Source organism: Hemitrygon akajei, chromosome 29 (assembly GCF_048418815.1).
Source record: "Hemitrygon akajei chromosome 29, sHemAka1.3, whole genome shotgun sequence".
In the NCBI taxonomy this organism is placed as follows: domain Eukaryota; kingdom Metazoa; phylum Chordata; class Chondrichthyes; order Myliobatiformes; family Dasyatidae; genus Hemitrygon; species Hemitrygon akajei.
This window is the reverse complement of record NC_133152.1, coordinates 51,477,730-51,503,993: the sequence shown is the minus strand read 5'-3', so window position 1 is coordinate 51,503,993 and position 26,264 is coordinate 51,477,730. Positions and strand designations below refer to the sequence as shown.

The 26,264-nt window shown below is 40.3% G+C and overlaps 2 protein-coding genes across 5 annotated transcripts in view; one reads left to right on the top strand and one right to left on the bottom strand.

The window, feature by feature from the left end:
* LOC140718523 (tumor necrosis factor receptor superfamily member 14-like) overlaps positions 1-26,264 on the top strand; it is a 530,540-nt gene that overhangs the window by 423,899 nt on the left and 80,377 nt on the right. The window lies entirely within an intron of this gene.
* Positions 1-26,264, bottom strand: part of LOC140718516 (tumor necrosis factor receptor superfamily member 5-like) — a 72,048-nt gene that overhangs the window by 15,580 nt on the left and 30,204 nt on the right. The window contains exons 7-10 of one of the 3 annotated variants that reach the window (XM_073032467.1): positions 24,371-24,496; positions 13,284-13,427; positions 11,562-11,655; positions 8,170-9,739 (exon numbers count right to left, since the gene is read on the bottom strand). In XM_073032467.1, coding sequence (XP_072888568.1) covers positions 9,658-9,739; positions 11,562-11,655; positions 13,284-13,427; positions 24,371-24,496 — 446 coding nt within the window. In that variant the 3' untranslated portion in view covers positions 8,170-9,657. Of the gene's footprint in view, positions 1-8,169; positions 9,740-11,561; positions 11,656-13,283; positions 13,428-24,370; positions 24,497-26,264 lie in introns of those variants that run through there. The other 2 variants (XM_073032465.1, XM_073032466.1) reach the window with 2 other exon arrangements.

The following is a 26,264-nucleotide window of genomic DNA, read 5'->3' as shown; positions in this document are numbered from 1 at the left end:
AAGCCAGAAAGAAACGGAAATTATTCTTTAATTCAACACAGATTCGTATAGTTGAAGATTATCCTCCCGAAATCTTTGCCGAAAGAAAGAAATATCGAGACGTTATGAGTGAAATGTATAATTAGATTTAAATCCCTCCCTTCGCTTTCCAGCAAAGCTGATAATTTTTCCTGAAAAATCTCAATCATTGAGAATCTACTCTCCTCAGGAGGGATGGGAGTATATTAAAAACCTTAAGGTTAAGCCTACTGAATAAAATATTAAAGTTACACCGATTATTCAATAGGCAATTTTGAAGTATCTGCTGTATGAGTTGTTTATGGAGCTTTTGAGTTAAGTACATGCTATATCTTATCATTCTTTGGTATGGGACGTGGTCGAATTAATTTTTTTTACCTTATTAATAATTAGTACATATATAACTGTTTTGTAGGGAACCTTTATAGTATTGTACTTTAGTGGTCTGTGTAGGACCTGTTGTGTATTAATCTTTTTATTTCTTTTATTTGTTTCAATACTTATAGCTTTAGGTCTGTTATATATATATATTCACTTACTTTTCTTTTTCGAGAGAAAGAATATTGTTTGTAACATTATTTGCTCGGATTTATTCCTTCTTTTGAATATGTGTTTAAGCTACTTTAGCTGATTCTAAGATGGCCATTGTTGATTATGTTTTTATTAATGTTAGACACAACATTATAGTAGCTGAATTCTGTTTGTGCCTTTTATTATGGCTATTTTCTGTGGGATTTTTGCTTTTTTTATATATGGAGCTGCAAGATGGAGAACAGGGTCAAAGGTTATTAGTTAGCATGGGACCAGCCTATCGGTTCCTTCATTTCAATCTGATGGGTGGAGGGAGGGGGAAGGGTCTATTAGAATAGGTTCTTTTCTTGATTGGGCAGTTCTTTTGATGGATTTCTCTTTCATAAATGCGTCACTCCTTCTGGTTGTACCCGCGCCTTTTGGTTTAACCTGTGCTTGTGTAACATTTCTTTTATATAATATTAAACTCAATTTTAAACATGGATGTTAATAAAATTAATATAATATCTTGGAATTGGAACGGTGCCAATCACCCCATTGAGCGTAAAAAGATTTTTAAGAAATTAAAAACACAATGCTGATATTATTTTTGTGCAAGAAAATCACATACGAAAACAGGATGAGGATAGATTTTTCCACTTCTGGAAATATCTTCTATTTCACTCGCTGTTGGATAGTAAAACAAGAGGCGTTTCTATATTCCTTAGTCCCAAAATCCCTTTTGTACACCTTAATACGACTACTGATTTGGTAGGAAGATATTTAATTGTTACTGGTTTATTATGCGAGCAAAAGGTAGCTCTGGTGTGTGTATACGCACCTAATGTAGATAATTCTAATTGTTTTAAGAAACTTTTTTCAGAGTTACCGAATCTCAATGAATATAAGCTGATCATGGGTGGTGACTTTAATTGTTGCTTAAATCTGGCGCTTGACAAGTCATCAACCAATCCGTCGCTTCCTAATAAAGCAGCAGCTTGTATTAACTCTTTTTTATTAGAATATGGCCTTGTCGATATTTGGAGATGTAAACATCCCAATGATAAAGATTTCTCTTTTCTCACACGTCCATCACAAATATTCTCGAATTGATTACTTTTTTTTAGATACACGCCTGTTAAATTCCGTTGTTGAATGTGCGTATGACATCATTGCGCTTTCAGATCACGTGCCTTTAAAGTTAAATCTTAAACTTCCGGATAGATTTTTGAAAATTTCACAGTGGAGATTGAACCCCGTATTGTTACAGGATCCAGCTTTTGTTAATTTTATTAAGGAGCAAATTTCTATATTTTTTGAATTTAATACAACTGAAGGAATGTCAAATCTGGTTATATGGGACACCTTGAAATCTTTTCTTAGGGGACAGATAATCTCATAATCAGCAGCCTTGAGAAAGAAAACTAAAGCGGAATTGTCAGTGCTTATTAATAAAATTAAACAGATAGATAAAGCATATTCAGTTAAATCTACTGAAGACCTATATAAAGAAAGGGTCGAACTTCAATCACAGTATGATTTACTTCTGACCCTACCCATTGAACAGCAAATTTTTAAATCTAAAAGTTTATTTTATATACATGGGGAAAAATCTGCTAAACTTTTAGCGGGTCAGTTAAAGGCTGGGATGCTCAGAAGACAGATTTAAAAAAATTGCCGACCGGATAGAATAGAAACTTTAGATCCTTATGAAATTAATAAGATATTTATGGACTTTTATTCTAATCTTTATATATCTGAATTCTCTGATAGTAATATTACTATGAATAGATTTTTGCAAAGGTTAAACATACCTCAAATTTCGATTCAAGATGCTGATATGTTAGATGCACCTATTAAACAAGAGGAGATAGCCAAGGCTATATCCTCTATGCATTTAGGTAAAGCTCTGGGACCTGATGGTTATACGGTAGAATTTTATAAGACCTTTTATGAAATGCTTATACCACATCTTCTTCAAACGTTCACCGATTCTACATCCTCTGGGAAACTTCCTAAAACTTTTTATGAAGCACTAATTTCATTGATTCCAAAAAAAGGAAAAGACCCACTGGAATGTGTATCCTATAGACCTATTTCTTTACTGAATGTAGATTTTTAAATCCTCTCTAAGATTCTAGCAAATAGGCTTGAGAGTATCTTGCCTAATGTTATCGCAAACGATCAATCAGGATTTATTAAAAATAGGTACTCACATTTTAATATTCAAAGATTATTAAATATCATTTATTCCCCCTCAGCCAAAGAATCTGAATGTATTGTATCTTTGGATGCAGAGAAAGCCTTTGATAGGGTGGAGTGGCTTTATCTATTTCAGGTTTTGAAAAGGTTCAATTTTGGTCTAGGATTTATTTCCTAGATTAAATTGATTTATCATGCCCCAGTAGCTGTGGTTCTAACTAACAATCAAAAGTCTCCTTACTTTAGATTATATAGAGGTACCTGTCAGGGCTGTCCTCTTGGTCCTTTATTATTTAATTTGGCTTTAGAACCACTTGCTATTACTCTTAGGGATTCTAATTCTGTGCAGGGTATTAGGAGAGGGGATAAATTACATAAAGTTTCGTTATACGCAGATGGTTTATTAGTTTACATTTCAAATCCTAAGAAATCTATTCCTTCTATGTTATCTATATTTATGGAATTTGGTACTTTTTCTGGATATAAACTTAATTTTCATAAAAGTGAATTATTTCCTATTAATAATTATGTTGATTATTATGATTAAATACCTTTTAATATTGCCAAAAACCATTTTACTTACCTTGGTATCAAAATTACAAAAAGTTTTAAAGACCTATATAGGTATAATTTCTTCCCTTTAGTTGAATATACTCAACAGGCGCTTTCCAAATGGTCACCTATGTCGATGTCATTGATAGGTCAAATAAATGTTATAAAAATGGTTATTCTACCAAAATTTTTATATATATTTCAAGCAGTTCCCTCTTTTGTTCCAAAAACATTTTTTGAATAGATTCTCGGATTTTGTCTTATGTTTGGAATAATAAAAGCTCTAGAGTGAATAAACTTTTATTGCAAAAATCAAAAAAAGATGGAGGACTGGCTTTACCAACCTTTAGATTTTATTATTGGGCAATTAATATTCGTTATATTACTGTTTGGATTTATGATATAGACGACCAAATTCAGCAGTGGGATTTTCGTTAGCTTCTTTATTAGGAGCTCCTCTTCCGCTTTCGCTCTCCAGAATAGGTAGACAAGCTCTTAACCCTATTGTTAAACATACTTTAAAAATTTGGTTTCAATTTCGTAGATTTTTTGATTAAATGATTTTTTACTTTCTAGTAATATTTATTCTAATTTCTTTTTTAAACCATCAACTTTGGATAAGGCTTTTCTAACATGGAAAATTAAGGGAATAAAAACTTTTTTAGATTTGTTTTTACAAGACTGTTTAATGTCTTTTTCACAGTTAATGGATAAATATGATATCTCTAATACACATTTTTTTCAGATATTTACAGGTTAGGAATTTTTTACGTGATTTTTTACCAAATTACCCCTTGGCCTGCTCTTTAAATTTGGCTTATGTTATTTTTCAGTTTAAACCTTTTCAAAAACGATTAATAGCTATAATTTATAAACAGTTAATGAATGCTCGTATGTCGCCTAATGATAGGGTTCAATGCACCTGGGAAGTAGAACTTCAACATTCACTCTCAGATAACCAATGGAGTAAAATTTATTATTTAGTCAATAATTCATCTGCACACGCCATATTTTAATTCAGTTTAAGATAGTACACAGGGCCCATATGTCCAAAGATAAATTGGTGCATATTTTTCCTAATATATGCCCTATTTGTTACAGATGTAACGCAGAAGTGGCTACTCTAACCCATATGTTTTGGTCATGTGTAGTGTTGGGGTTAATTCGAGACTGCCATTACAGGTCAGGAATGGCTCACATAATACACATAATGTTAGGAGGCCGGAATGCGAGGGAGGGGGGAGCGAAACTGGGGACCCCGCTACACCAAAACTACTAGTGTCACACGATTCAGTAAACAAAAGAAACAGGTAACTCGTGAGCATATGGCTGCGGGCCAATAAGATGGACACAAGTGCCCAATATTACCTAATATGTAGCGGGGGTGTGCTGGGGGGAAAAGGGGTATAAATAAGAGCAGATTGTAAGGGGAAAACAGAACGCCTTCTCCAGCGACTCCGTGGATTCGCTGTGCCAGTTACGAATTCTGCAATAAACCCAAGTTTTGTAATATTCTGGTGTTAGTTGTCTCTCTTCCTAAACGAACACAGGGCAGAATTTCAAGCCCAACATTTGGTGACCCCGACGTGGGGAGGGAGAGACAACTCAGGCTGGCGGGTCCGACAGCAGACAACTTGCGGCCGCAAGCTCGACTAAGGTCAGGAAGTGCCTGCTATATCGAAGACTTACACTAGATAGTTAAATCACTGAGTTAGATCTTGTCTGCTGACGGATCCTCACCAACCTCAAATTACCCTGGGAGAGATCATTCCCGGTGCAGAATCGTGACTGGTAAGTACTAACTCTTATCTGTTTTTAGGAAGATTCTCCGCCCGTGGAAAAGTCTTCTGAGTGAGGGTACCCGCCGCCCACAATGGGCATAAAAGTCTCAGGAGTGAGGAGAAAAGTCGCGGTACACCGTAGTACACAGGGATACTGACGGCGCCTACCTTAGACTGGTTGTTAAGAGGAGAAATCTCCCACGCGAAGGTCAGGTTTTGAAAGGCGACCGTCCCACATTTGATCCTCTCTGTGTACTAGGGAGCCATGGAGCACTTCAATTTCGAGTTACCAAAACTCAGACATTTGTGTGTTGAGTGACAGAGTATATGAGAGTTTTTAGAAATATGGTAAAATTGATAACTGTGCGAGTTCAATAATCTAACAGTGAGCAGCCGCAGGGGTCGGACACCATCAAGGTAGGAGTGGAAGTGTTCCTCCCAGGCCCGGGGAAGCTCACCTGGAACGGAAAACGGTGGCATGGTCCATACCCTGTCACCGAGGTCTCCAACAGGGCATTAAAAGGTAAGAAGGGAGGGGGACAATAACTGGCATCATTTTCTACTGGCTGAATAAGACCTTTGGTAAGTGGGGAGCATTTCTGGGACAGTCGGCTCTAGGACTGTCAATTTCAATTGCTATCTTTATCACGTGTGGTTGTTGTTGCATACCCTGTATTAGGACCCTAGTCATCTGGACTATAGATCGAGCCTTGACTGGAAAGAATGGACCTCCACCGGCGTACCAGGCACCCTTGTTCCCGGTGGAAGGGGAGGACACGGCCCTCCCGGAAAGCGGACGCGCTATGGGAGGACACGGACTGAAATAGACCATGGCAAGGGGGGAATTGTGAATTTGTTCTTGAATAAGTTTTCTGAAATGTTGCATGCTACTTGTAAAAATTGCGGATGTTTAGGGAACCCCTACCCATATTTTGTGACCCTAGGTCAGACAAATCAGGATAAGCAAATAGGGAGGACACGCCAATGAGTGCCGGGGGACGCTCACCTCCCTGCCTGATCCCGGCAGCCGCGGAAAAGATTGTAAGGGATGTGGGGATGTGGCCTCTGGGAGGCCAAGGGAGGGAGTGTTGGGGTTAATTCGAGACTGCCATTACAGGTCAGGAGTGGCTCACGTAATACACATAATGTTAGGAGGCCGGAATGCGAGGGAGGGGGGAGCGAAACTGGGGACCCCGCTACACCAAAACTACTAGTGTCACGCGATTCAGTAAACAAAAGAAACAGGTAACTCGTGAGCATATGGCTGCGGGCCAATAAGATGGACACAAGTGCCCAATATTACCTAATATGTAGCGGGGGTGTGCTGGGGGGAAAAGGGGTATAAATAAGAGCAGATTGTAAGGGGAAAACAGAACGCCTTCTCCAGCGACTCCGTGGATTCGCTGTGCCAGTTACGAATTCTGCAATAAACCCAAGTTTTGTAATATTCCGGTGTTAGTTGTCTCTCTTCCTAAACGAACACAGGGCAGAATTTCAAGCCCAACAGTAAGTTTAAATAATTTTTGGAGGGATGTGTTTGGAATTTTATCTAAAGTTATAGATATGGATGTTCAACCTAATCCACTTACAGCAATTTTTGGGATTTTCCCAGAGGAAGTGTCTGCTTCCGCTCAACATGTGATAGCTTTTTCAACTTTACTGGCTAGGAGAGCTATTTTGCTACACTGGAAAGAATCTCACCTGCCTACTGTTTTTTATGGGCTCTCCTCCATTATGTCATGTCTAAGTTTGGAGAAAATTAGAAGCCGGACATTTGATACATCCTTTGATTTTGAATAAGTCTGGCGACCCTTTATTCAATATTTTCAATGATTTAGTTTATCTTTATTTATTTATTTATTTTTCTTTATTCTCTTTGGAGAAAATCCTTATCCATGAAGGTCTGGAGATGACTGGAAGGATGTGTTTTTTTTTCTCTCTTTTTAAAGTTTATCCTCAATTGGACTGCCCAATCTTTCTTTTTCTTTCTCTTTTTTTTTGTTTCAGTTTAGTTAGTGGGGTTTTTCTTTCTTTATCAATAAAATTTCCAATCTTTTTTTACGATTGCTATGAGGAGTTGTAGTTTCTTTTTGACCATTGTGTATATAACAGCATAATATATTACCTGTTTGATTTTGACATTATATACTTTCTGTTTTTACTATTGCTGTTTATATGTCTTTTATGTTATCTGCTTGTTAAACTCCTCTTTCGATTTGTATATTCTTTATTTGAAAGTCAATAAAAAAGATTGAAAAATGAAATGAAATGAAAGTGCGCTGACTGGCTGAATTCCGGCCTGGTATGAGAACACCAATGCCGTTGAGTGGCAAATCCTACAAAAGGTAGTGGATTCAGCCCAGTACATCACAAGTAAAACCATCCCAACAATTCAGCACATCCACATGAATCGTCGTCACAGGAAAGCAGCATCTATCATCAAAGATCCTCACCACCCAGGCCATTCTCTTTTCTCGCTGCTGCCATCAGGTAGTAGGTACAAGAGCCTCAGGGCTCACACCACCAGGTTCAAGAACAGTTACTACCCCTCAACCATCAGGCTCTTGGACAGAAGAGGATAGTTACACTCAGTTAAGGACTCTTTTATCTTGTTACGTCATGCTCATTATTTATTGGTATTTATTTATATCTACAGTGGCAGATTACAGTTCCTGATGTTCACAGTTAGTTACAGTTACAGTCTGTAGATTTGCTCAGTATGCCCACAAAAGAATTTTGGGGTTGTATGTAGTGACATATATGTACCCTGATAATAAATTTTACTTTGAACTTTCAACTACATCTGTACACCTACAGCAGCGAGAAAAGAGAATGGCCTGGGTGGTGAGGATCTTTGATGGTAGATGCTGCTTTCCTGTGACGACGATTCATGTGGATGTGCTGAATGGTTGGGATGGTTTTACTTGTGATGTACTGGGCTGAATCCACTACCTTTTGTAGGATTTGCCACTCAACGGCATTGGTGTGCTCATACCAGGCCAGAATTCAGCCAGTCAGCACACTTTCATTTCATTTCATTTTTCAATCTTTTTTATTGATTTTCAAATAAAGAATATACAAATCGAAAGAGGAGTTTAACAAACAGATAACATAAAAGACATATAAACAGCAATAGTAAAAACAAAGTATATAATGTCAAAATCAAATAGGTAATATATTATGCTGTTATATATACAATCATATGGCAGCAACTGAACGCCTAAAAGCAGGCAGACATGGTCAAGAGGTTCAGTTGCCGTTCAGACCAAACCTCAGAATGGGGAAGAATGATGAAGAAATGTCACCAAAGTGACTTTCACCATGGAGTGATTGTTGGTATCAGGCGGGGTGATTTGAGCATCTCAGAAACTGTCAATCTCTTGGGATTTCTATGCAAATCAGTCTCTAGAGTTTACAGAGAATAGTGTGAAAAACAAAAAAAATCGACTGATTGTCAGTTCTGTGGGTAAAAAACATCTTGTGAGAGAGATCAGAGGAGAAAGGCCAGACTGGGTCACGCTGACAGAAACTCAATTAACCATGTTTTACCACAGTGATGTGCAGGGGAGCATCGCTGAATAATCAACACATCCAACCTTGAAGTAGATGGGATAGAGCCGCAGAAAACCACAACCATACACTCAGTGGCCTCTTTATTAGGCACAAGAGGTACTGGAATAAAGTGGCCACTCAGTGTCTATGACAAGTACAATGTAAAACTTACTTGTAACAGCATCACAGGCACGGAGCATCAGAGACACCACATTCACAATAAAAAAAAAACCGAAGGGCTTCTAATGTGCTGTACTATTCTATGTTCTAAAACATCAACTAAACAGATTCCACACAGGGTTTACTGGAATGAACACAATTAGTACAAAGACAGATCAGCATTGTTTCTGTAGTGTGGTTACATAAGGATGAAGAAAAGTACTTCTCATCTTTTGCAGACCTGTAAGGAACTCCACACTCTCCAAATTAAATGAGTCTGCCATTTTTTTTCATCTGGGATTTGCTGCCTAAGTGCAAAAGCTCCCAGTTATTCCTGAAATGACAGACTTACATTTGGGATATAGAAAGGAAGATCCAGACAATGAGACAATTCACTGAAAGATCTCCCACCCAGGACAAGGCAAAAGGAGTGAAATACTTTTCAAATGTACATCAAAGGGCCAGGCAGTTTCTTTAGTTCCCTCTAATTAAAGTGAAACAGATCACAGAGAAACATAGAAGAGGGTTTTCAACCAGGTTCTAACTTGTTAACGGTACATTAGTGCAAATGATTAATTGTTTCTGAAAAGCAGATTGTGAAAGATTCATGATTGGGGTTGGGGCAACTCGGGATCAATTCCTGAGCTGACAGTTAGGAGTTTGTACGATCTTCCTGTGACTGCGGAGGTTTCCTCCGAGTGCACTGGTTTCTTCCCGCAGTCCAAAGATGTATCGGTTGGTAGGTTCATTGGTCATTACAAGTTGTCCCGTGATTAGGCTGGGATTAAATAGGAAATTGTTGGGCAGCGCAGCTCAAAGGGCCAGAAGGGTCTACTCCACGCTGTACTTCAGTAAATAAATAAAAATGGCTTATTGTCATTCTTTAGTTCACAAATGTGAAGGAGATCTTTGTTTCTCCAGTCCTGCTGAAGGGTCTCGGCCTGAAACATCGAGTATACTCTTTTCTAGATAGATAGATACTTTATTCATCCCCATGGGGAAATTCAACTTTTTTTTCCAATGTCCCATACACTTGTAGCAAAACTAATTACATACAATACTTAACTCAGTAAAAAATATGATATGCATCTAAATCACTATCTCAAAAAGCATTAATAATAGCTTTTAAAAAGTTCTTAAGTCCTGGCGGTTGAATTGTAAAGCCTAATGGCATTGGGGAGTATTGACCTCTTCATCCTGTCTGAGGAGCATTGCATCGATAGTAACCTGTCGCTGAAACTGCTTCTCTGTCTCTGGATGGTGCTATGTAGAGGATGTTCAGAGTTTTCCATAATTGACCGTAGCCTACTCAGCACCCTTCGCTCAGCTACCAATGTTAAACTCTCCAGTACTTTGCCCACGACAGAGCCCGCCTTCCTTACCAGCTTATTAAGACGTGAGGCGTCCCTCTTCTTAATGCTTCCTCCCCAACACGCCACCACAAAGAAGAGGGCGCTCTCCACAACTGACCTATAGAACATCTTCAGCATCTCACTACAGACATTGAATGACGCCAACCTTCTAAGGAAGTACAGTCGACTCTGTGCCTTCCTGCACAAGGCATCTGTGTTGGCAGTCCAGTCTAGCTTCTCGTCTAACTGTACTCCCAGATACTTGTAGGTCTTAACCTGCTCCACACATTCTCCATTAATGATCACTGGCTCCATATGAGGCCTAGATCTCCTAAAGTCCACCACCATCTCCTTGGTCTTGGTGATATTGAGACGCAGGTAGTTTGAGTTGCACCATATCACAAAGTCCTGTATCAGTTTCCTATACTCCTCCTCCTGTCCATTCCTGACACACCCCACTATGGCCGTGTCATCAGCGAACTTCTGCACATGGCAGGACTCCGAGTTATATTGGAAGTCTGATGTGTACAGGGTGAACAGGACCGGAAAGAGTACGGTTCCCTGCGGCGCTCCTGTGCTGCTGACCACCGTGTCAGACCTACAGTCTCCCAACCGCACATACTGAGGTCTATCTGTCAAGTAGTCCACTATCCAATCCACCATGTGAGAATCTACTCCCATCTCCGTTAGTTTGTGCCTTAAGATCTTGGGCTGGATGGTGTTAAAGGCACTAGAGAAGTCAAGGAATGTAATCCTCACAGCACAACTGACCCCATCTAGGTGAGAGAGTGATTTGTGCAGCAAATACGTGATAGCATGCTATAGATGCTACCTGGCTTACTGAGTTTCTCCAGCATTTTGTGTGTTGCTTAGAGTTCCAGCATCTGCAGATTTTCTCTTTTGTGAAAGGAGAACAAAATGATTGTTACTCCAGATTCGAAGTAGCTTGAAAAAAAAAGGCATGAATTCTGCCCCAATGCCTTATGGTCATGTGGTAGGTTTTGGGGAGAATTGGGTTGCAGGGGATAATAAATCAGCCATGACTGACTGGAAGAGCAGACTTGATAGACCGATTTATCTAATTCTCCTCTTACGTCTTACGTTCTTAAAGAACTTAATAAAGAAATAAAAACACAATAAATATAAATATAAAAGCAATCCTACAAAACACACAGACTGATTATATGTACATAAAGTGATGGTGGGTGATGTGTATGTAGTAGTGTGGGGAGTGGTGGGTTGGGTTAATGTGGGGAGGTGTTGATCAGACTGACAGCTTGGGGAAAGTAACTGTTCTTGAGTCTAGTGGTCCTGGCATGGTCGCTGTGTCGCCTCTTCCCTGGTGGTTTGGGGCAAAAAGAAAGGAGGTATTGAGAAAAATCAACAAGAGGTGGTACTTTCTGGACAAGGACACCATGGAGTTTAAAGTACTTACACTGTCCAGTTCTTACATTCTTCAGTTGTTGAAGCTTCGCTTGAAAATGTTCCGTGAAGACATTTCTCACACACTGTATCATTGAAAGGTGTTCCTGAAACACACAATTAATGTTATTGTGGGTAACTTATAAAGCTGTAATACCAGTGTCAGAGAGATCTTGTTACTTCTTTCCACACTCCTCTTCAAATAGTTAAATAAATGTGCAATTCCACTTTCAACTGAAGTTGTCACCTGCAGCATGTTGAAAATATCAAAGAATCCACTTCACTGAGTAGTTCTCAGTGTTTAAGAACAGAATTTTTGAACCTGTTTTAACATCCACAAATACCGTCAGTCAATTACTAGGGTCTAGAAAAATACCCATGCTTCTCGGTCACACCACTGTACAAATAACACACCCAACTCCGAGCAGCACAGGAGAGGAATAAATTATCGTGTATTCCTTTCCTCATGGTGGATTAGCGTGTGGGCCTCTGTCAGATGAAGAATTTGCTCACACTTTGGAATAGCAGCATGAGAAGACGCCAGATAAAGCAATACCAAAATAATAATGATATCAGAGATGAGGAGGAATTTATTTAGCCAGAGGGTGGTAAATCCATGGAATTCATTGTCACAGATGGCTCTGGAGGCCAAGTCATTGGGTATATTTAATAGGTCTTTGTTTAGTAAGGGCATTGAAAGCTACAGGGAGAAGGCAGGAGAATGGGATAATAAATCAACCATGATGGAATAGTGGAGCAGACCCGTTCGGCCAAATGGCCTAATTCTGCTCTTACCTCTTATGTCTTATGGTCTTACATCAAGCTGTTTAACAAAGAACTGGAATAGAACCTCAGACTTTCTGTGGTCAGGAGCACGCAGTCATGCAATAAGATGGGCAATAGAGGCTGAAGGTTGGTTCCCTAAGGTTGTTATAGCCAGGGGTGGTAATGGGGACAAACTCCCACTACCTATTAAATGCTCCCAATGCTGTGTGAACCAAAAAGCCTCTGAAAACCAAGTCTAGCTCCTGGCCTTCATGTGTGATTTAGTTACTAAAACTAGCAGAACTGTTTCTACTAACAGAAGGTGCAAAGGCAGGTTATAGGCAATTTAAATCCAGTCGCTTAGAGCAGATGGGGCTAGTCAGCCGAGACTGGCAGCTCATCTAGAAGAAGGAAAACTCTGATCTCAAGCTTCCACTGCTTTGTGACCATACCCACTCATGGGGAAGGCCTCGGGAGTAAATCCAGAGCTGGAGCACTTAGGGCAGTCCAACATTAAGTTCAATGCTGACTGGCAACTCCTGTGATGCTGCTGGTACCAAACTGTATCAGTCTCTGCCGTTCCTTTAGATTCATCAGATGCATGGAGATGGGGAGCTTGCTACATGGACAACAGCTTGCTCTCCATGTTGTACTGCCCAGGCTTGTATACCTAGACAGCTAGGACACAATATCCATGGTCAACTCTGATCGACTGAGGCCTCAGGCTCGGTGGCTAAAACTCAAGACTGGCCAATAGTGGGTAAAATGGGAAGTGGGATGAACTAGCTTCTTAAAATACAAATCCAAAGACCATTCCAGTTACACTCAAAGAACTAACAGCAAGCTGCCGTTGCCAGTAGGGGGCCTCAGGCAGCCATCCTCAGAGCAAACTCCAGTTGGTGCCAGTGATTTCAATTTCCCCTGTCCTGCTCAGGGCACAGCACTTAGTAACGACACTCCATCAACCTACCTTTCTCTTTAACTCCTTTACCAGGTGGGCATGCTTTGTGCTTTCTGACTATCTGACAGCTGTCAATGCAATAATACCCTTCCCTGGGCTCACATGTCGTATTGCGAGTGGCAGTACAGTTTTCTTTAGTTTGAAGTCCCAGCTCTGTAAATACGAAACATTTATGAGATCCACGATGAATTAAAGTATACTGCTTTCTGACTGAAGTTAGACTGAAGACTAAATCGGGATTTGGCTGCTAAATCCCTTGTGTCTGTGCACCATTCAAAAAGATCTTGTAGCTCAAAACCTCTCTCTTGTAATTAGCTCATATCCCTGAAAATCTAAAAATATATCACACTTGGTCTTAAACACACACAGCTGGTGAGCCTCTCAAAGTAGCTGTGCTCTTAATCTGAGACTGTGACCCCATGTTCCAGATAATTCCAGCAAGGGAAAATGTTATTCCTGTTAATCCCACTAAGAATTTTTAAAGTGTTGTGTGATATCTCTCATGCTTCTTCTAAACTCCAGAACAAGGTTTCCCAACCAAGCGTCCATGGGCCCCTCAGTTAATAATAGGGGTCCATGGCATAAAAAAGGTTGGGTTGTAGAGTCTACAATAATATGATCCAGTTAATCTTTCCTTATGAGACAATTCCTTATCCCAGGAATTCTTCTTGTCCTCCTCTATCAAAAATATGTCCATCTTTAGGCCAAGACACCAGACGTGTACACAACATCCAGGTACAATCCCATTAGAGCTCTGCAAGCACACCATTCTGCCATTATTAGTCAAAGTGGATAAAGAACTTAATATTCCATCTACCATATGTCACCCATTCACTTATCCTGTCCATATTCTCCCATGAACTCACACTGCAACCTGCTTTGTATCAGTAGCAAACTTAACAAATCACTCAAAAAGCAAAAATTGCAGATGTTGGAAAATTGAAATAGGAATTGCTATAAATATTAAGCAGCCACATAACAACAAATTTCAAGATGTATGCCAGTGATAATAAACCTGATTCTGATCCTCAGAATGAGCTGATCTGTTGCGTGAGAGTCAATCCCGTCCTATTACTCCTTCCTGTTACCATTTCCTTTTAACAGGTTCCAACATTTCCTGATTGACTCATTCTGTGCTACCTGGTCTCTGTGACAACCAGTGCACCCACTACATCTATAGACAACTCTTTAATACAGTAATGTGGAATGTAGGTCATCAGATCCTAATGATTTGTTGGTTATCAGTGTCATTAATTTCTCCACTGCTATGTTTCATTAATCTATTTCAGCTCTCTATTCACCCCAGACCAACATTCATCACTATTACTGGGAGTTTTCTGTGTTTTCCTCTCTGAAAGCAGGTACAGAATATCAATTTCTCTAACACTTCCATATTCACCAATATATCGTGTCTCAATGATCACAAAGATTGACGTTATTCACCATCTGTATTTACACTGCTGTGGTGTGTTCGGTCAACATGTAAGAAAAAGGCATGCACATGAACCAGGTTATCATTTACCATTTTATGTTATTTTCTGCTTCTGACTGTATTGGTCTAGTATTCTGCTTGCCTTTTTCTTGTCAATTTCTCAATCATTCTCCGTTAAATCTGATAAGAGAATCCAATCCTCACCTTCACAGCTTTCAAGCAACAGTATAAGTCCATTCCTTTCACATTATAATCAATTTAAATGGCTGACATAAAAATGAGGGAATTGTGGATAGTGAAGTAGGTTGTTAAAGGATACAATAAGATATAGATCAGCTGGAAAAAAATGGCAGATGGAGTTTAATCCAAGCAATTCTCAGGCATTGCACTTTGGGAGGTCAGAATTATATTTGTAACATTGGCATGTCTTGAAATATGTTGTCTTGTGGCAATAGTACAGTACAATACATAAAAATACTATAAATTACCATAAGAATATACAAAAACTAAATAAATAGTATATCAAGAGAACAAAACAGTGAGGTAGCATTCATGCATTCATCAACCATTCATAAATTTAATGGCCAAGGGGAAGAAGCTGTCCCTAAAATGTACGTCAATCGAAAGGGGGAAAGTATGCAGTAAAAGGCAGGATATTTAAGAGCAATTACCAATAGATGGATATTGAGGTGGAAGTCCACAGGTCCCCGAAAATGACCACGCAGGTAGATAGGATGGTAAAGGCGGCCATATGGCATGCTTGCCTTAATCAGTTAAGGCATCGAGCACAACTGTCATAAAGTCATGTTGCACATATAAAAAAACATTTGTGAAGCCATATTTGGAATATAGTGTGGAATTCTGTATCCCACATTACAGGAAGTATGTGGAAGATTTGGAGAAGGTCCAGAAGAGGTTCAGCACAATGCTGCCTGGATTGGAGAATCATATCTACAGTGTCTATAAAAAGTATTCACCCCCCTTGGAAGTTTTCATGTTTTTACAACAGTGAATCTCAGTGGATTTAATTTGGTTATTTTACACTGATCAACGGAAGAAGACGCTTTTGTGTCAAAGTGAAAACAGATCTCTACAAAGTGACCTAAATTAATTACAAATATAAAGCACAAAATAATTGCGTAAGTATTCACCCCGTTCAAGTCAGTATTTAGTGGATACTCCTTTGGCAGCAATTGCAGCCTTGAGTCTGTGTGGATTGGTCTCTTCCAGCTTTACATATCTGGACATTGCATTTTTCCCCATTCTTCTTTACAAAACTGCTCATGCTCTGTCAGATTGCATGAGGATTGTGAGTGAACAGCTCTTTTGAAGTACCAGCCACAAATTCTCAATTGGATTGTGGTCTGGACTCTGACTTGGCCACTCCAGGACATTAAATTTGTTCTTTTTACACCTTTCCGGTGTAGCTTTGGCTTTATGTTTCAGGTCATTGTCTTGCTGAAAACAATTCTTCTCCTAAGTTGCAGTTCTCCTGCAGACTGCAGCAGCTTTTCCTACAGGATTTCCCTGTATTTTGCTGCATTCATTTTACCCTATACTTTCACAAGCCTTCCAGGGCCTGCAGCAGTGAAGCATTCCCACTGCATGATGCAGCCACCACCATGCTTCACAGTAGGGGGTTTGTTTTTGATGATGTGCGGTGTTAGGCTTACGCCAAACATAGCATTTAGTCTGATGGCCAAAAAGCTCAATTTTGGTATCATCAGACCAGAGAACCTTCTTCTAGCTGACTTCAAAGTCTCCCACGTCTTCTGGCAAACTCTAACCGAGATTTCATGTGAGCTTTTGTTTCCAACAATGGCTTTCTCTTTGCCACTCTCCCATAAAGCTGCGATTGGTGAAGAACCTGGGCAACAGTTGTTGAATGCGCAGTCTCTCGTATCTCAGCCACTGAAGCTTGTAACTCCTCCAAGGTAGTCACACATCTCTTGGTGGCCTCCCTCACTAGTCCCCTTCTTGTACGGTCACTCAGCTCTAGGCAGATTTACAGCTCTGCCATATTCTTTCCATTCCATAGATTGTCTTAACTGTACTCCAAGGGATATTAGGTGACTTGGAAATTTTCTTGTATCTATCCCCTGACTTATGCTTTTCAAGAACTTTTTTGCAAAGTTGCATGGAGTGTTCTTGTGTCTTCATGGTGTAGTTTTTGCCAGGATACTGACTCACCAACACCTGGACCTTCCAGATACAGGTGTGTTTTTACTACAATCAAATGAAACACTTTGACTACACACAGGTCTCCATTTAACTAATTATGTGACTTCTAAAACCAATTGGCAGCACCAGTGACCATCTGGTGTGTCATATTAAATGGGGGTGAATACTTATGCAATCAATTATTTTGTGTTTTATATTTGTAATTAATTTAGATCACTTTGTAGAGATCGGTTTTCATTTTGACAGTAAACAGTCTTTTTCTGTTGATCAGTGTCAAAAAAGCCAAATTAAATCCACTGAGATTCAGTATTGAAAAATAATAAAATATGAAAACTTCTGGGAGGGGGGGGGGGAAGTTGAATACTTTTTATAGGCACTGTTTAAGGAGAAGTTGGACAAACTTGGCATTGTTTTCCCTGGAATATTGAATACTCAGTGGAGATGTGATAGAGGTTTATCAAATTATGAGACACATAGATAGGGCATATAGTCTAAACCGGAGTGTCTGTACATAACAAAATGATAAGCAGTGGTAGTTGGGGATGTGGAGGGAAGGTGAGTGGGTAGAGGTGTTGATCAAACTTACTGCTTTTTGAGTCTGCTGGTCCTGGTGTGGATGCTATGTAGCCTCCTCCCTGATGGGAGTGGGACTAACAGTCCATGAGTAGGGTGGGTGGGATCCTTCATGTTACTGGCCCTTTTCTTGCACCTTTGTGTATTTATATCCTTGTTGGTGAACAGACTGGTGCCAGTGATGCATTGGGCAGTTTTGACTACCTGTTGTAAAGTCTTCCTGTCCACGACAGTGCTGTTTCCATGCCATGCAGTGATGCAGTTTGTCACGATGCTCTCTACTGAATTTCCCCATGGGGATGAATAAAGTATCTATCTATCTATCTATCTATCTATCTACTGCGCATACAGGTAGTCCCCGAGTTACGAACGTCCGACTTACGGACAACTCATACTTATGAACCGAGGAAGGAGAACACCGTCCGACATTTTAAGCCAGATCGCGATGCCGTCTGCCATTTTAAGTCATTTCCGTTGACAAAGTGTTGAGTGTTTAACTTTGTATTTAGCTTAAATTTTTCTTAGTAAGATTCACCCTGACCCCACCCCCCCCCCCCCCCACCACCGTTGCGGTCGGCTGGGGGCGCAGTCAGATCAGCACCGGGCTAGAGAATGGAAGTTCCCGAGTTCGATTTAGTGACAGACCGCTCCCATGCCGGGTTATCGATCCAGTGACTCCCGTACCATCTGTGCCGGGTTGATGTTGGGCTCGCAACTCGACCTCGTAAAAGAAACCACTGCCACCTCCAGTTTAAATTCCCACACGGAATATTGTGGAGGATCAAATACCCAAACCCAGCACAGACCCCACTTGTCCCATTTAACCTGTCTCAGTGCGGTGCAGTTTAGCACCCGGGGAATCAGTGCTATGGTCCTTAGGACCCAGCGGACCTCGGGAGCCGGCGCAGGTCGGGACCTGCCACCTGCAGTGTTTCTGCTCTATTGACGGGAAGCGATTGCGATTGAAAATAAAATGGAAATAATAGTGTTTGGAAAGAGGTGAAACGCCATCGGTCATTAGAAAAGCGTTAAGCTACAGTTGGTCAACGATCGGAACAATGTTAAAGGATAACGGATAAAGTGAGAATAATGGAGCATGTGAAAGGTGCTGCCCCGATGAAAGCTACAATTATTACTGAGCAACGCAGAGGTTTAATTATTGGAATACATATGTTTCTTAAGTATTTTATATGCATAGAAAGGTAAAATATATACTATATACTAAGACAAACATTTGATTAACTGACGCTAAATAATACCGGATGTACTTGGTCCGACTTCCGTACAAATCCGACTTAAAGACGGACTCAGGAACGGAACTCGTACGTAACCCGGGGACTGCCTGTATATAGAATGATATGAGTATGGCTGTGCAAAGTCCAGCTGTCTTCAGCCTCCTCAGAAAGTAGAGGAGTTGGTGACTTTCCTGATTGTGGAGAACGTGTTCAGAGACCACGATAGTTTATGCGAAGTATGGCCTCTCCCAGGAGTTTGAAACTGTTTGCAATTTCCACTGCTGTGGCATCAATGCTATACTGTGGTTAGATTGCATCTGGACAATTGCATTCCATAATGGTTGCCCCATTATAGGAAGAATGCAAAGAATTTGGAGAGGGTGAAGAAGTTGTTTACCCGATGCTGCATGGCTTAGAGGGAAGCTGCTATAAAGACAGCTGCGACAAGCTTGAGATGTTTTCTCTGGAGTAACAGAGATTGATGGGAAATCTAATATAAGTTTAAACAATAATAAAGGCATAGATCGAGTAGACAATTTCCGATATCCTTTTCCCAGGGTCAAAATGTCTGTTAGAGGGTGAGAGGAGTAAAGTTCAAAGGAGATGTGCAGGGTAGGTTTTTAGCACAGAAAGTGGCGAGTGTCTGGAATGTACTACCGGGGTACTGGTGGAGGCAAGAACATAGAGGTGTTTAAAGGTTGTTAAATAGGCTCATGAATGGAGGGACATGGATCATGTGAAGTAGGAGTTGAGTTTTAAAAAGAGCACTCCATTGAAAGACGCTTCAGAATGGGGTTTATGTTTCTCTATAAATGTCTCATGAATCAGATTGAGTACTTTGAAGAGGCAGCAAGGAGGATTGATAAGAGCAGAGTGGTAGATGTCGCCTACAAAGACTTTAATAAAGCTTTTGATCAGGTTCTGTATGGTATGATGGTACAGAAGGCCAGAACATATAGGATTTGGGTGAAGAACCCAAACAGATATAAAACTGACTGAGGAATATTGTTTTCCAGATTAGAGGCCTGAGCGCAGTGGGGCATGAAAGCGATTGTTGCTGGGTATCATGCATATTAAAGATACAAATGAAAATGCAGGCTGCACCACTGGTAAGTTTGCAGTCGATATCAAAATTGGGACGGGTGGCGAACACTGAAGAGGGATCGTCTAAGTTTACAACAGGACATAGAACAACTGGGAAGATGGGAAGGGGATAGCAGATGGAATTTAACTTGGACAACTGGAAAGTGGTGGACTTTGTGAAGTTGAAACAAGGCTTACACAGTGAATGGTAGGGCTTTGAGGAATCCTGTTGAAGAGAGAAACCTAGGGGAATACAAGTACACAGTTTCCTGAAAACGAGAAGACAGATAAACAGGGTGCTGAAGAAAGCTGAGGCTTCAAGTGCAAGAGTTGAGATGCTGTGTTACAGTCGTACAAAATAGTAGACAGACTGCACTTGGAATACTGTATGCAGTTCTAGTTACCAGACACTAGGAAGAATATAATTATGCTGGAGATGGCACAGGAAACATTTACAAGGGTGTGACCTTGATGGGAAGGCTTAAGTTATCAGGTAAGATTGGAGAGGCTAGGTCTGTTTTCTTTGGAGCGAAGAAGGCTGACAGCCGAATGATATAGATATATGGAGGCACTAATGCACAGATTAAAAAAAAGCTGCAGAGAGTTGTAAACTCAGCCAATTCCATCATGGGCACTAGCCTTCACAGCATTAGACATATCTTCAAAAGGCGGTACCTCAAAAAGGCAGCATCCACCTTTAAGGATCCCTATCACTCAGGACATACCCTCTTCTCATTACTACCACCAGGAAGAAGGTACAGGAGCCTGAAGAGCTTCACTCAATGTTTTAGAAGCAGCTTCTTCACCTCTAATTGCTGAGTGGTCTATGAACTCATGAACTCTACCTTACTTTTTTTGCTCTCTTTTTGTAGTACTTTGTTTTTATTTATTATTGCAAAGCATAGGATTTGTTTTAATGCAATGCGCTATTCTTCTGCCGCAAAGCAACAAATTCCATGATACATATCAGCGATAGTTGATAGGGTAGATAGCCAGTGTCTCCTTTCTCTGGTAAGAGTATCTAAAACTAAAGAGCATGTGTATACTTGCATGAGGGAGGTGGTTGTGGGGGCAGGAACAGTAACAACATTTAAGAGGAATCTGAATATATTTGAATGAACAAGTATGTATGGATATGAATTTAATGCATGTAAATGGGACTTGATTGGCATGATGGCCAGCATAGACCATGTGCTGTACAACTCTATGACTCTAAATGTATGTCAAGGCTATGCCTTCCTGCCATCTGTGACTGGTCAATATATCAAGATGGCTTCATGCAAGACGTAAGACCTGTTTTATTGATGAAAAAGAGGTTTTGGCACCTGGGAAAGGAGAAACGTTCTTTCCTATATAGAAGTTTAACTCCTAATCTTTGGACTGGAATGTTGACTTCTTAGTACCACTGTTTTCCTAGAGTTAACTATTCGAAATGACAGCAGTTGTAATTCCACTGGAGATGTTGAAATTCATTGTTGTGTAAAATGAGAGAACAACCAAGTTTTACTAATCATTTCTCTGAAATTATACCATTTAATGCAGGGGCCACCAGCCTTTCTTGCAACATGGACTGGTTTAATATTGACAATATTCTTGCTGACCGGCCGATGGGGGGTGGGGAGTGTTAATCACGACTGGAATATAGGTGATAAATCAATTATAAGTCACTTGTAAGTGGCTAATACACTCAATTTTGTTTCTAATAGGGTTTATCTAATGAATTTAATATTAAACACACCGCATATTTTCCTCGTATGAATTTAGTGATAAGTCAATTATAAGTCACTTATAAGTCAATAGCATCATAACTTTTTAAGTAACGTTTGGATATTAAACACACAGCGCATATTTTCCTCATTTAAACATATAAAATCATTGCAACACACCAATATCGCTGAATCAGTGGGAGACCGCGATATTTGAACAGGGTTCCTTATGTCCAGTCTATTCCACAATCTAGTTTTCGTTGCATTCATTGCAGAAAACCCCACTTCTCAGAGATATGATGTTGGAAATGGAAGCAACGTTTTCAGTGCTTTTGTGGCTATCTCAGGATATTCAGCCTTGACTTTGATCCAGAATGCTGGCAGAAATGTTATGTCAAACATACTTTTCAGCCCACCGTCATTTGCAAGCTCGAGGAGTTGATCTTCTTCCCATGCTGACATGGATGATTCACCAGGGACATTCACAAATGGGTCACGGACACATTCCTTTGCACACCTTGGATCATTTGCGGTTGGGAAGTAACACTCGAATTCTGTTGACAGCAAAGATAGGTGATCGCACACCAGCTGTGAGAAGGACGGTGCAGCCTCAGTCTCTCCCAAAATCCCAGCTAATGTTGGGAACATGTCAAATATGCCCCTGTCCTCTCGCCGTCCCCACAGTTCCAGTTTGGCTTTGAAAGCAGACACTTTACCTGCCAACTTGAAGACAGTTGTCATTCTCCCCTGAAGTGACAAATTGAGTTCATTGAGCAGGTTGAAGATGTCACACAGATAAGTGAGTTTTATATCCATTCCTCATCACTGAAGTGTGCTGCCAGTGGTGATTTTTTTCCTGAAAGAAATCTCTGCAGCGGCTCTCTTAACTCAAAAACCCTGGTCAGGGCTCTCCCCCTTGATAGCCACCTGTTTTCAGTGAAGAAGAGAAGGCGTTTGTGCTCTGCATCCATTTCCTCGCACAGCTGCTCATACAGACGTGAGTTAAGGGCTTTTACTTTGATGTGATTGATAACTTAGTTGGCAGCGGCAGTGCACACAACGTATCGTCGTGCACATCGTCTTGAGATATATATCGCACATAAACCAGCAGTACTGCCTTGTTGTTGACTTCGATAGACTCGTCGACCTGGATAGCATACTATGGTGACTCATTAAGCCGTTCCAATAGCTGTGCTTCGATGTCTTCCACTATGTTATCGATTCTCCTTGAAACTGTGGTAGCTGAAAGAGAAACCTGTGCCATCTTGTTAGCTGCAGTTTCTCCCAACAGTTCACGGCACATGTCCTTGGCAGCAGGCAGACTCAATTCTTCACCAACAGTGAAAGGCTTCCTAGCCTTAGCGATACGGCTAGCCACAAAGTACGATGCTCTCAGAGCAGCAGCATTTGTGGAGGTGGTGACTCTCAGCACTTGCCTCTGTCCCGCTTGCTCACGTTTTCTTCTGCTTAAAAAACTCAATGGGTTTGTCTTTAAGTGCAGGGTGCTTGGACTCAAGGTGCCGAAGCAGTTTTGAGGGCTTCATTGCCTCATTAGACAGCTTGTCCCCACATATCACACACAGGGGGCTTGGAGCGTGCGAGTCACCGGTCACATTAAAGCCATATTTTGGTACGACTCATCGTATTTCCTGTTGAAGGAAGCTTTCTTTTTTTTTGTAGTCTTGGCCTCAGCTGTCTCTGTGTTATTATTATCGTTAGGCCTTTTATGTCCCCTACCACCTCTTCCAAAGAAACTCTCAAGCGACATTTGTTTTTTACTCATCGAGTAGTTGTAGGTTAATGACCGACTGATGACCTCGAGTGGGTAATGACCTCGTGTGCATTCAAGTTCAACAGTGGGCGTGATGGAATGAGGAAAGGTGCAGCTGACTCATATTGTTTCATATCACCAAATCATATCGTTTCCTCGTGGCCTGAAACCGGTCCGCAGCTTGGTGGTTGCGGACCACTGATGTATTGGGCATCCTCTACATAGCACCATCCAGAGACAGAGAAGCAGTTTCAGCGACAGGTTACTATCGATGCAATGCTCCTCAGACAGGATGAAGAGGTCAATACTCCCCAATGCCATTAGGCTTTACAATTCAACTGCCAGGACTTAAGAACTTTTTTTTAAAGCTATTATTAATGCTTTTTGAGTTACTGATTTAGATGCATATCATATTATTACTGAGTTAAGTATTGTATGTAATTAGTTTTTGCTACAACAAGTGTATGGGACATTGGAAAAAATGTTGAATTTCCCCATGGGGATGAATAAAGTATCTATCTATCTATCTATCTATCTAAGAGTATGTCTGTAGTCCAGAAAAGGTGCAGTGGCTCCCTTGTACAAAGATCATGCCTCCTGCTAGTTCTGTTTTCCACCACCTTGCCCAGCTCCTATTAACTCTTGGGAGCACTCTCCCAACTCCATATTCTTAGTGTATTCATTCTTTAGATGAAGGCTCACCTGCAGCCTGATCAATGCTGCTTATATTAGGCAATATGTCCTTTTGAGAACTGGTTTCATGGCTCAACTCAGCTGGGCCAAAATATGACAGATCAAAACATGTCAACTTTCACAAAAACAGGGTGACAAGAGATGCTGTTTTAAAATCCCGGAAAGAAAGTGAAGCAACTTCTACCCCGCGATATTTTCACTGAGATTTAAGCTCAACATAATTTGTCCTACAGCAAGAATCTGATGGCAGAAAATGGCGCGTCAGGTTTGAAGTTAAGCTCAGGTTTTCACTACGATGCAGTCATGACATTGTTTGGTACAATAGCAGCAAGTGGTGTCAGTAATACTTTGTAAATGAATTTCAGAAAACCCTGATGGGTTGATAAAATCAGCATAACTTCAATCAATATTATAATAAATACCTGCATCGCATATTTTACACTTAAAACATTTCTCTAGCCAATTTGGATGTTCCATATACTCTCCACTTGTACAGGGATCACATGTTGTGTCCGTCATCAAGGTGCAGTGTTTGGATACTCTAGAGCCTGCAATAAAACAAAAATCTGCATTGGAAAAGTGACAAGGAATCACAATGCTTATTCTGCTCTCAAAGAATCAATTCGAATGCATTTTTGCCAAAAAAAACGCTACCTGAGAACCATTATTACTTCTGAGCAGAAATAGTATTTCAGCGATGCCATGTATTCAGAGACGCTGTATGCATAAGCACTATCATGGATACACCCTATTTTTTGCAGCCCCTTGGAATTGTGGATGACTTGGTTAAGCTCCAGCTCTGTGGTTCCGAGGTGGACGAGAAGGCTAATGTAAACCTCAGAGACTCAGCCTCAACTCTGGCAGGATGTTTGTAATTGGGCAGGTGGGTACACGGCTTGACGGTTGATGTGTTCAATCTTCCAATGACAGTGTGTTCTTAATTCATGAACATGAGGCTCTGCATGCACACTTCAATATTCCTTCCCCATATCGAGCAAATTCAAATCTGGGATGCCCATTAATCAGTAAGTCTTCACAATTTTATAACAAGCTTCTTTTATCCCTCAGCCATCAGACTCCTGAACCAGAGTGGCTAACTACACTCACTCCAATACTAAATTGATTCCACAACTTATGACTTCCCTTTCAAAGACTCCGTAAATCACATTCTCAATATTTATTATTTAGCTTTTTTTCTTTTTTGTTGTATTTGCACAATTTGTTGTCTCTTGCACATTGGTTGTCTGTGTGTAATTTTTTATTGATTCTATTGGGTTTCTTTGTACTGTGAATGCCTGCAAGAAAATGTATCTCAGGGTCGTATATGGTGACATATGTGTACTTTGATAATAAATTTTCTTTGAACTTTTTTATCTGTCCACCTGGTAAATGCTTACTGTCACTTAACTCAAAACAATTTGTTTCAGGTCCTGCAAATAATATGGCCATCCATCAGGCCTAGGAAAGGAAGCTGATGTTGGTTTGCTTATTTGGAGGGAATGCAGAGACTTGTCTTGCTATGATTTTCTTGCTGCATATCGTCCATGTCACAGAAACATACAGGGGTGCAGTGAACCACTGCTACCCTGTGGAGCGTGAGCTTTGTGACAGATGTGTGGTCTTGATCTTCAAACACTCCCTTCCTCAGATTACCCAGGTACACTGGAGGAGATAGTTAATATCACTACTGATAAGTGGATTCTGGTTAATTGGGTCATCAGATAACCAGGGCAGCCATTTATTTGGGACAGCCTTTCCAGTGTAGCAAAATAGCTCTCCTAGCCAGTAAAGTTGAAAAAGCTATCACATGTTGAACAGAAGCAGACACTTTGCTTGCTTCCTCCGGAATAATCCCAAAAATTGCTGTAAGTGGATTAGTTTGAACATCCACATCTATAACTTTAGATAATATTCCAAACATATCCCTCCAAAAATTGTTTAAACTTACACATGACCAAAACATATGAGTTAGAGTAGCCACTTCTGTGTTACATCTGTCACAAGTAGGGCTTATATTAGGAAAAATATACGCCAATTTATCTTTGGACATATGGGCCCTGTGTAATAACTTAAACTGAATTAAGATGTGGCGTGCGCAGATAGATGAATTATTGACTAAATAATAAATTTTACTCCATTGATTATCTGAAAGTGAATGTTGAAGTTCTACTTCCCAGGTTCGTTGAACCCTATCATTAGGCGACATGCGAGCATTCATTAACTGTTTATAAATAATAGCTATTAATTGTTTTTGAAAAGGTTTAAACTGAAAAATAGCATAAGCCAAATTTAAAGAGCAGGCCGAGGGGTAATTCG